Genomic DNA, 12,294 nt, shown 5'->3' with positions numbered 1-12,294 from the left:
TCACTTTTCTATACAAATTCTTTTTACTTTATATCACATCTATCGATTCTAACTCCTACGACCGATTCCACTTCCCTTCCCCTTCCATTACCATACAAGCCCAATGTTGCATATATATCTTTTCAAATCTCTCAAAATAAATTTTTTTGTAGCTCTATTTTCTCCATTTCTCAAGTCAAAACAAGACCAATCTCTGCATATCTTTTTCGAAGTCCCCAGATCAAAAAAGAAAATAAAACCACCGGCGAACTTCAAAGACTCTTGCTAACCCATAGCTAATGAGCATGTCTTGAGATAGAGGATGGCAGTGAGTATATCTAAATCCAAATAACCGAATCCAAACTCCAAAAACATGGTGAATGAAGGGAGATAGGCCAAAACAAGCCTGCTGGTTGGAGGGAAGCGATATGAAAGCAGGAAATGGGAGAGATAAATCCGGTGCAAAGCCGGCTCTATGGGGGTGGAACCGATGCATAGCCAACTTGGTGGTTTGAGAGCAAACTCTCAGACTTATTTAGGTATGGGGTAGGGGGTGGTTGGGTGATTGTGAGGGGGGGGAAAGGATGGCAAAAAACGAAGGGGAGGAAAGCTTAAGGCCTCTTCTTCTTTCTTCTTTCTTCTTCTTCTTTTTTTTTCTTTTTTTTTTTTTTTTTCATTTTTTTTCATTTTTCATTTTTAATTAATTTTTAAAGATGTGAGTGATTTGGCAATTATGTGAGTGTTAACGTGTTGCAAGGGACCGGTGTCGTGTTCTTAATGGTGTTAAGTGACAGTGACGTGGCATGCCGTTAGTTTTTGGATAGAAAACTTGACTGATGTACTAATTTGGTCTTTTCCCAAAACGGAGGTACTATCTGTGATGCGAATTGAAACTCAGATACCAAAAAATAAAGTTTTCAAAACTCAGGTACTAAAAACGTATTTAACAAAAAAAAAAAAAAAAATGAAGGGAAAGAGGTTGCCAAATGGGGCCTTAGTGACACCAAGATTTTTTTTATTTTATTTTATGCAAAAATCTAATACGAAATGCCATGTCACTATGCCACATTTGGTTGTAAATAAATGAAAGTGGTGTAAATAAATGGAAGTGGGGAGTGGGTTTAGGCCTGGCATTTTCATTTTCTTTTTGTGAGAGTTGTTCAATTCAGTACAAGAAGAATATATAACGGTTAAAAAAGTCATGTCAGAAACGAGATTGCCTTACTCGTAAGGTTGCTCATAGAATAAAGTGATGGTAAAATAGTAGCATTAAATAGTAGATTTTCTTCTTATTATCATCTTATTATATTATGTGGCAGTGTCAATTCATTTTTATTAAAAAATTTTAAAAAAAAATCAATAATATCATGTCAGTATAATAGAATGCTAGTAGGACAAAAGTGAATTATATAGCATAATTCTATGATCAAAATGAGGTAGATTACGTAGACCAAAAAACATGGCCCAAAGTTGAAGGCTTGTCAATTCTCTGTCTTATTATATTATGTGACCGTGTCAATTCATCTTTATTAGAAAAAAAAAAAAATTAATAATATCATGTCATATAATAGAATGTTAGTAGGACAAAGAGTCTATTATATAGCATTATTCTATGATCAAAATGAGGTAGATTTCGTAGACCAAAAAACATGGCCCAAAGTTAAAGTCCTGTTGCATGCGTTGAACATCTTGTACACGCCTTTATCTTGGATCATGAATTAGTCTCACATGTACTTACATTCTAACTATAGTGATGCCCTTTCTGAATGGACTGCTAATGAGTCATTTTCTAAGAGAAAATAGTGATGTATATAGAACATAAAATTCTACAGATGGACCCAAAGCAAAATTCTAAGAACGTGATATCTCAAGCCCTTCTGTCCTTTTAATGGGCCAATTTCTAGAAATTTATCTTAATAATTGCTTGATATCTCTAGGATGGTGGATTTTATGGATGCAGAGAACATTGTGACTTGTAGTCACTATGCAAATCACTTTCGTGGCCATCTTTAGAATTTTATCCCAATAATTGCTCCATATACGTAGGATGGGGGATTTTATGTATCTTCAAAAGGACATCTTCTTAACAGAAAAAGAAAGGGGGAATACTTACACCAGGAAAAATTATTAAACCACCAACGATATTTGTTTGGTTTAGCAGTTTTCAAACATGCTATTTTTTCGATGAAGAAAATGTAAAGTCAAGAGTTACGTTTGGCTTTGCTGAAAAACACAATAAAATTATAATTTGGCCTATAAAATTATGCATTTTAAAAAAATGCACCCATTGCCTCTAGTTTGAAAACATGTTTTTTTCTATGTTTTCCAAACTATGACCTTTTTAAAACGCATTTGCATACGGGATATTTTTTGTGATTTCGTTTTAAAAAAGGTGTTTGACTTGAGAAATTACGGGTCAAACACATTCTAAGATTGAGGTTCGTAATTCAAAGTAAAGGTGTAAACCACATTATATAGGTGAATAATACCCTTATTTTGCATCACCATCCGCACTTTGTGGAATTCGCCCATAACCGCACATGTGCAAATGTTTTTTTTGTTTTGTAGTAATTGCCTGTGACATCAGCTTTGCATTTTGGGCTTCTTTTAGGCTCTTATTTTTTTGGGGTTTTTTTTTTTTTAAAAAAAAAGAAAAGAAAAAAAAAGAAGCTTTTATGAGCTTTTTTAGATGGGCCTATCCAATTTTTGAACTAAATACACTTGTAAATTGCAATATGAAAATTCAAAATTGAATTGTAAAGATTGGGTAATACAAATATTTATAAATTGAATTCTAATTTGAAAAAAAAAATGCATCTATTTATAAACTTTGGGTAATACAAGTAATTTGAAAAAAAAAAAAAAAACTAACAAATAAATTGACTTCAATTACCTTGAAATAATATTCTTAGCTGGATAGTGAACACACAATGTCAATTTAATGTTTTAGTGACATTTTAAACTACACAGCCAAATTAATTAATACTTCAATTACCTTGAAATGAGCTTTTTGGGTGCTATACGCACTTTTTTATGCCCCTTAAACGCACACCCAAATAAACCCTAAATGCATGAAGCATGTAGTAGCAACCAAATCAATAAGCAGCATTGCAACAACCAAAGCACCCATACAAGTACAAATCAATTTAAAGTAAAACATAATGACACCTATAAGCCTCTATGTTGTACACATACAGTTTCAATTTGTTAATAAAACTCACTAGTTGAAAAGGTATTCTTAACGTATGAACCCAAGCCACACTTTCCAACAAGTGAAGCTTGTGTTGATGTGTGGCTTGGGTTTTGATGTGAGCATGGAGTAACGTTAGAGATTATTTTTTATCATTTCAAAGTCAATGTAACTTTTAAAATCATTAGGAGATCAAAATTTAAAAGTGGCACAGTACTTTTTGACATTTTTTAAATGCTAAAAATCAGTGTATAAACACCATTTTCAGGCATATCAAAAATGTCGCTATTCTGTTTGACGAGATTTGAGTTTTATTGGTGTTTAATAAACGCCAATAAAAATTTGAAATTTGTTGATGTACATTTCTCGAAATACTAGGAAAATTTTTGGTGTTTATAATACAAATACAATATTGATTTAAGCATAGTAACTATTCTACCGATACCTACTCATGGCATACAAGAACAGATTGACCCAGTACTACCAGGTACCAGAAAACTGTCCTAACATGCATTAAATAAACATCTTGACCATTTTTTTTTTTTGTAATCTTATCCCTCTATCCCTATATTTGGAAATAAATCAAATACTCACCCTTGTGTGCCTGCTAATATGGAACAAAAACTATTAATAGGGATAGACAGCAACACCAACAAATCAAATATAGACTTTTTGCTATAAATACGTATACACTGCAAACATTCCAAGCAAGACGAGAGAAGCAGGAGAGAAAGAGTAGAGGTTGTGTTATTTTCAGTACAGATTTCTTCTTCTTGTCTTTATCCGTTCATCCAAATATTGTAAGAGTTTCGATGGAACTCCAGGTCTTATCATTCCCAATCCTTTTCTCCTTCTTGCTGTTTATGTTTATGGTACTGAAAATAGGGAAGAGATTCAAAACCCACCACTCTTTAAGTCTACCCCCAGGGCCATGGCAGCTACCCATATTTGGAAACATGCACAACTTTTCTGCAGGGTGTCCACCTCATCGTGCCTTGGGAGACTTGGCCAAGAAACATGGACCTTTGATGCTACTTCGCCTTGGAGAAGTTTCCACTGTTGTGGTTTCATCTGCTGAGTATGCCAAAGAGGTGATGAAAACCCATGACGCTATCTTTGCATCAAGACCCAGTGTTCTTTCCTCAGAGATCTTGTCATACGATTGTACAAGCATTGGCTTTGCACCCTTGGGGAATTACTGGAGACAGCTACGAAAAATTTGTGTTCTAGAGCTTTTAAGTCCAAAACGTGTTGAATCTTACCGACCACTTAGAGAAGAAGAACTATCAAATTTCATCAAGTGGATTGCTTCACAAGCTGGATCCCCTGTCAATCTTTCCAGCAAAGTGTTTTCAACAGTGTACGGTATTACTTCAAGGGCGGCCTTTGGTAAGAAATGCCCAGACCAAGAACAGTTCATACAAATTGTGAAGGATGTTATCGAGTTCGCATCAGGTTTCAATATTGCAGACTTCTTTCCTTCTATTAAACTGCTTCATGTGATCAGTGGGGTGAGGCCTAAACTTGAGAAAATGCACAAGGAAGCGGATAGGATTATGGAAAAGATCATCACTGAACATAAGGCAAAGGCAACAACAAAAGCTGCAGGAAATAATGCAACAGAAGAAGATTTGGTAGATGTTCTCCTAAAATTTCACGAGCACGGTGACAGTGAGTTTTCCTTAACTAACAACAACATCAAGGCTGTAATCCTGGTAATTATATTCACCTTCTTCGATCTGATAGTGATAGATATCATGCCTTGGTTATAACTGCTTAATTAACTCAAACTTGTTTCCATTTCAGGACATTTTTTCTGCGGGGAGTGAGACATCAGCCATAACCATAATTTGGGCAATGTCAGAAATGATGAAAAATCCAGAAGTGATGAAGAAGGCACAAGCTGAGGTGAGGGAAGTGTTTAATAGAAATGGGAGGGTTGATGAAACCGCCATTAATGAGATGAAATATTTGAAGTTACTTGTGAAGGAGACCCTGCGAGCACACCCTCCGTCTGCTCTGTTACTTCCAAGAGAATCTAAAGAGAGGTGTGAAATCAATGGGTATGAAATTCCTGCAAAAACTAAAGTAATTGTAAATTCGTGGGCAATTGCTAGAGACCCAAAATATTGGACTGAACCTGAGAGCTTTATTCCAGAGAGATTCCTAATTGATAGCTCTCTTGACTACAAGGGGACTAGTTTCCAATATCTCCCATTTGGAGCTGGAAGGAGGGTATGCCCAGGCTATACATTTGGCCTTGTCATGGTTGAGTACGCAATTGCTCTGCTTTTGTACCATTTTGATTGGACTCTTCCCAATGGAATGAAGCATCAAGATCTGGACATGACTGATATAGCCGGCGCTACAGTTGGAAAAAAGGAAGATCTGCTCTTGATTCCAACACTTCATGACAATCCCTTGCCGGTTGAATAAGCTCCTGCATGATTCTTCCGATAGATATAGTTTATATATATATATATATATATATATATATATATATGGTGATTAAATAGTTGGAATAAGATCTCAACTTTGTATTTGTATTTGGGTTAAGAACTATATATGTAATGCCATCTTACATCTTCCCCATTACTCTAATCCTTTCCATCTAACATACTAACTTCGCGCAACAACTGCAGCATGATGAACTGACGATCGACACAATGACTCTGTTTGTTAACATGTTTTGAAGTTTGAAAAAGTGATGTTCTTGTTTTACAAACAGAAAACAAAAAACGTTGGACAAAATCTTTAACGAACAGCCACACATGTACAGTATTTTAGAGAAGAGTATAGTTCATTTTCACACCTATTTATCATGTTCATTTACGCCCTTGACTTGACTTGATTTTAGTGGTTTTTCATGTCAATTCCTTTTTTTTTTTTTTTTTTTTTTTTTAAAAAAAAAAAAAAAAAAAAAAAAAGTTACTTAAAAGACACAATGTCAACAAGTGTGAAATGACTGTAATAAATTGACGTGAAAGTTACTTTTCTTTTTAGATAATAGGAAAAAAAAAAATGCAAAATTAGTCTTTTTGGTTTATCTGATTTGCAATTAGCTCAAAATGAACCCTGAGGTCCCTAAGCTATGACAAAAAAACAATTTACTCTATACAATTAAATTCTGTCTACAGACTAAACATATTTCGTAAGTGTGACAATGACTTCAATAGGACACATGACATAATTTTATTAGTTTTGATGTATCATGAAGAGTGTTGTCAAACTACTGATATAAAGAGGGTGCAAAGCTGGAGAGCAGCTCTTACGGAAGCTGCAAATTGTTGCGGTGGATCTCAAAAGCTTTGCAAATGGATATTATGCCATGAACTCTAATGCTTTTTCATGCAGTTTTTAATTTGCTTTTGTCCTTTTCTTTTCTTTTGAATTTTAGATGACAAATGATAAAACTGAAGTACAAAGAAAATTCCTCGAGATTGCTTTAGAATCCAAAATTTAATACAAATTAATTTTCATCAATCAAAAGAATTTCAAACTAATTTGGCATGTTTCATTACCCATTGTGCAAAATGGAAATACATCTCTTTCTTGAACAATTGAGTAAACAAGATTGCAATAACTTTCTATTCATCATTTCTATTTAAATTTAGAGTAAATATATGATAAATTCAGGAGTAAATGCGTCTTTTGGCGATCTCTCTCTAAGTTTTTTTGGGACTTTTCTTAGGTTCAGGGGTGAACTACATTCGAGCTTCCCTCCCCTCCCAAGCCACCAAGTTTTCCCTAAAAAAATAAAAATAAATAAATTATCCCTAAATTTTTGTTTTATTTTAGTTTTGCCCCTCCATTTTTTTTTTCTTCAATTTTGTCTTCCTAAATCTCAAATGCTAACTCTGCCCCCTGGTTAATTAAGTTTGTCTGTCGCGGATTTGAAATAAGTCATTTTGTGTATTTTTCATCTAATAAAACGACATTCGTTAGTGCAACGTAAGCATTTTTGCTACATCAGATTAAAATAATATTTTTTTCAAAAACAGAAGTAAAAATTAAAAAATTAAAATACAAAAGGAACCCCAAGCATTTCTGCATTCCTCTATTTTTTTTCCCTGTGTACAGGGCTTCTTTCAATGGCAAATGCTGGCCTGACACAAGCGGTTCGCAATTCTTCATTACAACTGTGACAACTAGCTGGTAATTAGATGTGCACCCAGAATTGATCAGAGAAAGAAAAAAAATATATATATATATATATATATTCTGACAGATTTTTGTCAAAGTTTTCTCTTGAATATATTTGTTTGCTATATTTTCTGTGGGGAGTAAAAGGCCTTTTGGATTCATATTAGTGTAGGGGAAATGGATCAGACCAGCAGCATGCATGATTACCTTGCACCTCCCCTCTCAGCGCGTGCGCGAGCGATGTTTCTAAATATCTCAATCCCTTTTTGTTTGTGTGAACGGCGCAACCTCGCATGGCCTTTTCGAGAAATCTTTGGGAAGTAAATTCCGGATATGCGACCCCGTTTCCGCCTGTTAGAACTTAGAACCGCGTATCAAGCAATTGACGAGAATTTTTAGTGCGGAATTAAATTCAAGATGTCCGAGTCTACGACTCATCCTAATTCCCAAGTCCATTCTAGCTTTGACCCTTAAGAAAGAAATATTATTTTATATTCTCTATTTCTTTATGCATACTGGCATGACATGTTTAATTTACCCTTAGATCAATCTTAATTAAAAAAAGTAATAATAATGAATTCAACACGTCAACTGAGAATCTAAAATAGCCCTTCTCTCCTTCGTTTTATCCTCTAAAGTCGAAATTGAATTCTTTTCATATTTCAACTGGCAATAATTTATTTTTAATCATAATTGGGCCTTAACAACAGATATTGACTAATATTTTTACTATAGTTACAGCGTCAAACGTTATTTTTACTTTTATGAAAGACCCTTAATTGTACTTCTATTATTTAGGGTCTTATTCAACTATAGGACCCACGTTTATTAACGTGTTTTGAAAAAACTACTTTTTATTTTTTGTTTGAAAAAAATGTTACCCATATTGCATAAGAGTTGAAAAAGTGTTCTTAACGTCATGTTGATGTATGAAGTTTTTAATTAGAAAAATATAATAACTTCTTCTAGTGTTTTTTTAGAATTTTTTTATGCTGGCATGATATTTTTTTTTTATTATTATTTTATTATTTTTTTATTTTTTTTATTTTTTTTTTTTTATTTTTTTTTGGTGTGTGGTCTTATCCCTATATATATTTGGAAACATCAAATATTCACCCTGGTGAGCCGCTAATAATATGGTACAGAAACTATCAATAGGGATAGAGGGACCTATATTTAATGGTCTTATCCCTCTAATCTTGATAAAGATTCATTTTATGATAAGAATAAAAGTTTGTACATCTAACTAACGATCTACGACACATTGTTAATGTCTTCCCCCTATAGACTTTTTGCTATAAATACGCATGCACTGCATGACATTCCAAGCAAGACGAGAGAAGTAAGAGAGAGAGAGAGAGAGAGAGAGGTTGTGTTTTTTTCTATAGAGATTTCTTCTTTATGGAGCTCCAAGTCTTATCATTCCCAATCCTTCTCTCCTTCTTGCTGTTTATGTTAATGGTACTGAAAAAATTAGGGAAGAGATTCAAAACCCACCGCACTTTAAGTCTACCCCCAGGGCCATGGCAGCTACCCATCTTTGGAAACATGCACAACTTTTCTGCAGGGTGTCCACCTCATCGTGCCTTGGGAGAGCTGTCCAAGAAACATGGACCGTTGATGCTGCTTCGCCTTGGAGAAGTTTCCACTCTTGTGGTTTCTTCTGCTGAGTACGCGAAAGAGGTGATGAAAACCCATGACGCAAACTTCGCGTCAAGACCCAGTGTTCTTTCCTCAAAGATCTTGTCGTACGATTGTACAAGCATTGGGTTTGCACCCGTGGGCAATTACTGGAGAAAGCTACGAAAAATTTGTGCTCTAGAGCTTTTGAGTCAAAAACGTGTTGAATCTTACCGAGCACTTCGAGAAGAAGAGCTATCAAATTTCATCAAATGGATTGCTTCACAAGCTGGATCTCCTGTCAATCTTTCCAGCAAAGTGTTTTCAACAGTGTATGGGATTACTTCAAGGGCGGCCTTTGGTAAGAAATGCCAAGACCAAGAACTATTCATACAAATTGTGAAGGATGTTATCGCGTTCGCATCAGGTTTCAATATGGCAGATTTCTTTCCTTCTATTAAACTGCTTCATGTGATCAGTGGGGTGAGGCCTACACTTGAGAAAATGCACAAGGAAACTGATAGGATTATGGAAAAAATCATCAGCGAGCATAAGGCAAAAGCTTCAGGAGGAGAGGCTGCAACAGAAGAAGATTTGGTAGATGTTCTCCTAAAATTTCACGAGGACGCGATCGGTACTGACAGTGAGTTTTCCTTAACTAACGACAACATCAAGGCTGTAATCCTGGTAATTATATTCACCTTCTTCGATCTGATAGATATCATGCTTTGGTTATAACTGCTTAATTAACTCAAACTTGTTTCCATCTCAGGACATTTTTTCTGCTGGGAGTGAGACATCATCCATAACCATAATTTGGGCAATGTCAGAAATGATTAGAAATCCAGAAGTGATGAAGAAGGCACAAGCTGAGGTGAGGGAAGTGTTTGATAGAAAAGGGAGAGTTGACGAAACAGCCATTAATGAAATGAAATATTTGAAGTTACTTGTGAAGGAGACTCTGCGAGCACGCCCTCCGGCTGCTACTTTACTTCCTAGAGAATCTAGAGAGAGGTGTGAAATTGATGGGTATGAAATTCCTGCAAAAGCTAAAGTCATTGTTAATGCATGGGCGATTTCAAGAGATCCAAAATATTGGACTGAACCAGAGAGATTTATGCCAGAGAGATTCCTTGAGAGCTCTCTTGACTATCAGGGGACTAGTTTCAATTATCTCCCATTTGGAGCTGGAAGGAGGATATGCCCAGGCATAACATTTGGCCTTTTCATTGTTGAGTACACAATTGCTCTGCTTTTGTACCATTTTGATTGGACTCTTCCCGATGGAATGAAGCCTCAAGATCTGGACATGACTGAGACTGTCGGCGCTACAGTTGGAAAAAAGGAAGATCTGTTCTTGATTCCAACACTTCATGATAATCCCTTGCCGGTTGAATAAGCTCCAGCATGAGTCTTCTGATAGATATAGTTTATATATATATGAAGATTAACTAGTTGGAATAAGATCTCAACTTTGTATCTGTATTGGGTTAAGAACTATATATCTAAGGCCATGACGGCCATGTTACATCTTTCGCAGCATCTCTCAATCTCTGCTTTTGTTTTGGTTTTTTTTTTTTTTCGTGCTTTGGTTGAACGTTAAAAACAGGGCTTTTCCAAACCTAGTTCTTCATATCTTTTTCGAAGCCCCCAGAAAAGCTCCCTTTTTTTTTTCATGCTTTGGTTGAACATTAAAAATAGCACTTTTTCAGAAGAAAAAAAAAAAAAAAAAAAAACCAATCATGGTAGATTTGGAACAAAGAAGAGAGATGGTAGAGAGAAAGTGAGAGAAGATTAGCTTCTTTTTTTTTTCTTTCAACTGAAAAAAACAGTGTTGTCTTTTCCCTTCATCATGTCGCTCCCATAACTTAGGCCGGTTTGGCATTCCCTCCCCTTCAAATATGTGGGGATTATTTTTTTTTTTTAAAAAAAAATAATAAAAAGTAATTAATATGATATAAAGTAAAGATAATTTATATAGAAATGTAAAAAAAAAGAAAAATTGTATTGTAATAAATTTTTTTATTTAAATAATAATAAATAATTGTTGATGTGATGTAAAAGGTTAAAATATTTTAAAGTTGATATTTTTTTGAGATAAGTGAAAAAAAATGGTTAAATACGTTTTTAGTACTTGAGTTTCAGTTCGTCATGTTACTGCCACTTATCATCACTAAGAACACGACACTTGTCCCTTACAACACGTCAGCACCCACATAATTGTCAAATCACCCACATTTTTAAAAATTAATTAAAAATAATAAAATTTTTTAAAAATAAAAAATTGAAGAGTTTTGGCCCTTGGAGGTGGCCGAATGACCCCCAAGGGCCACGGGAGTGGTTCGGCCACCCCTAGACCACCCTCATAGGCAAACCCTTTAAATTTTTTTAGAGCATTTGGCCCTTGGGAGTGGCCAAACCACCTCTATGGGCCACGAGGGTGGTTTAGCCACCCCCGGACTTGCAAGGAGTGGTTCGGCCACCCCTAAGGGTCAAAACCCTTCAATTTTTATGTTATTTATTTTCTTGTTAGAGACAACAGAAACCAATTACAAGAAAAAAAATAAAAAGCACAAACACAGTAGGACATGGGAAATCCAAAATTTAAACTATGAACGTAAGTACACGGGGGTAATACTTCCGAAAATGCAGGCCATTTGGCTCGAGGCACGGATGCCACAAAACCGAGGTCACCATTGAAGGTGATTTGACAAGTGTATTGAATTACAAGGATCCAAACACAAAGATAGGGATAAACAGGGGAAGAGAGATACAACAAATAAAGCCAATAATACAAACAAATAAACACAAAAACAGCAGCAGCAAGTCTAGCAAGGTGGGAATAGTGGGAGCCTTCCTGGGAGGTGCATGAGAACCACGCGCCGCCCAGGAATTGCCTCTCAGTTGTAGGAAACAGCGGAATCGTTCGGAACTACCGGGGGTTGGTGCGGAAAGTGGAGGAGGGTGTTGTCGAAAGCTCCACGCGCCAGTTGAGTCCATGTGCTTGCTGGAGTGTGAGGAGCACGCGCCACCTTCTAGGCAACGAAGGAGATAAAAAAACCACCGGCAAACTTCAGAGACTCTTGCTAACCCATAACTGATGAGCATGTCTTGAGAGAGAGGATGGCAGTGAGTATATCTAAATCCAAAGAACCAGAGACGGAGGGAGGGGGGGGGGCTGGCAGGGGCCATGGCCCCCCCCAATTTCCTTGAAAAAAAAAATTTCTTAGTTTAAAAAAAAAAATCTCAAAAAAAAAAAAATATATAAGCTAAAAAACTAAAAATTTAGCCTATTGGCCCCTACCAATAATTTTTTTTTACCACCGGCCCCTGCCCATAAGAACTTCTGGCTCCGTCCCTGC

At 35.7% G+C, this 12,294-nt stretch overlaps 2 protein-coding genes across 2 annotated transcripts; both read left to right on the top strand.

Annotated features, from left to right (window-relative positions):
- The first annotated feature begins 3,981 nt into the window (after nucleotides 1-3,981).
- Nucleotides 3,982-5,652, top strand: LOC133878527 (cytochrome P450 71D9-like). Its single transcript, XM_062317086.1, has 2 exons — nucleotides 3,982-4,884; nucleotides 4,976-5,652. The coding sequence occupies exons 1-2, from the start codon at nucleotides 3,982-3,984 to the stop codon at nucleotides 5,603-5,605; spliced, it is 1,533 nt and encodes a 510-aa protein (XP_062173070.1). The 3' UTR covers nucleotides 5,606-5,652.
- Nucleotides 5,653-8,656: 3,004 nt separating this feature from the next.
- On the top strand, nucleotides 8,657-10,464 carry LOC133877916 (cytochrome P450 71D9-like). Its single transcript, XM_062316370.1, has 2 exons — nucleotides 8,657-9,619; nucleotides 9,705-10,464. Exons 1-2 carry the CDS (start codon nucleotides 8,714-8,716, stop codon nucleotides 10,329-10,331), a joined length of 1,533 nt encoding a protein of 510 aa, XP_062172354.1. The 5' UTR covers nucleotides 8,657-8,713; the 3' UTR covers nucleotides 10,332-10,464.
- The last annotated feature ends 1,830 nt before the right edge of the window (nucleotides 10,465-12,294 follow it).

Source organism: Alnus glutinosa, chromosome 9 (genome assembly GCF_958979055.1).
Source record: "Alnus glutinosa chromosome 9, dhAlnGlut1.1, whole genome shotgun sequence".
In the NCBI taxonomy this organism is placed as follows: Eukaryota; Viridiplantae; Streptophyta; class Magnoliopsida; order Fagales; family Betulaceae; genus Alnus; species Alnus glutinosa.
Note: the sequence above shows the minus strand (reverse complement) of the source record. Positions and strands in the feature narration are given on the sequence as shown.

Coding starts and splice junctions, on each gene's coding strand:
- LOC133878527 (XM_062317086.1), top strand. CDS start 3,982: ATGGAACTCCAGGTCTTATCATTCCCAATCCTTTTCTCCTTCTTGCTG. Junction 4,885..4,975: donor ACATCAAGGCTGTAATCCTG/GTAATTATATTC, acceptor TTTCCATTTCAG/GACATTTTTTCTGCGGGGAG.
- LOC133877916 (XM_062316370.1), top strand. CDS start 8,714: ATGGAGCTCCAAGTCTTATCATTCCCAATCCTTCTCTCCTTCTTGCTG. Junction 9,620..9,704: donor ACATCAAGGCTGTAATCCTG/GTAATTATATTC, acceptor TTTCCATCTCAG/GACATTTTTTCTGCTGGGAG.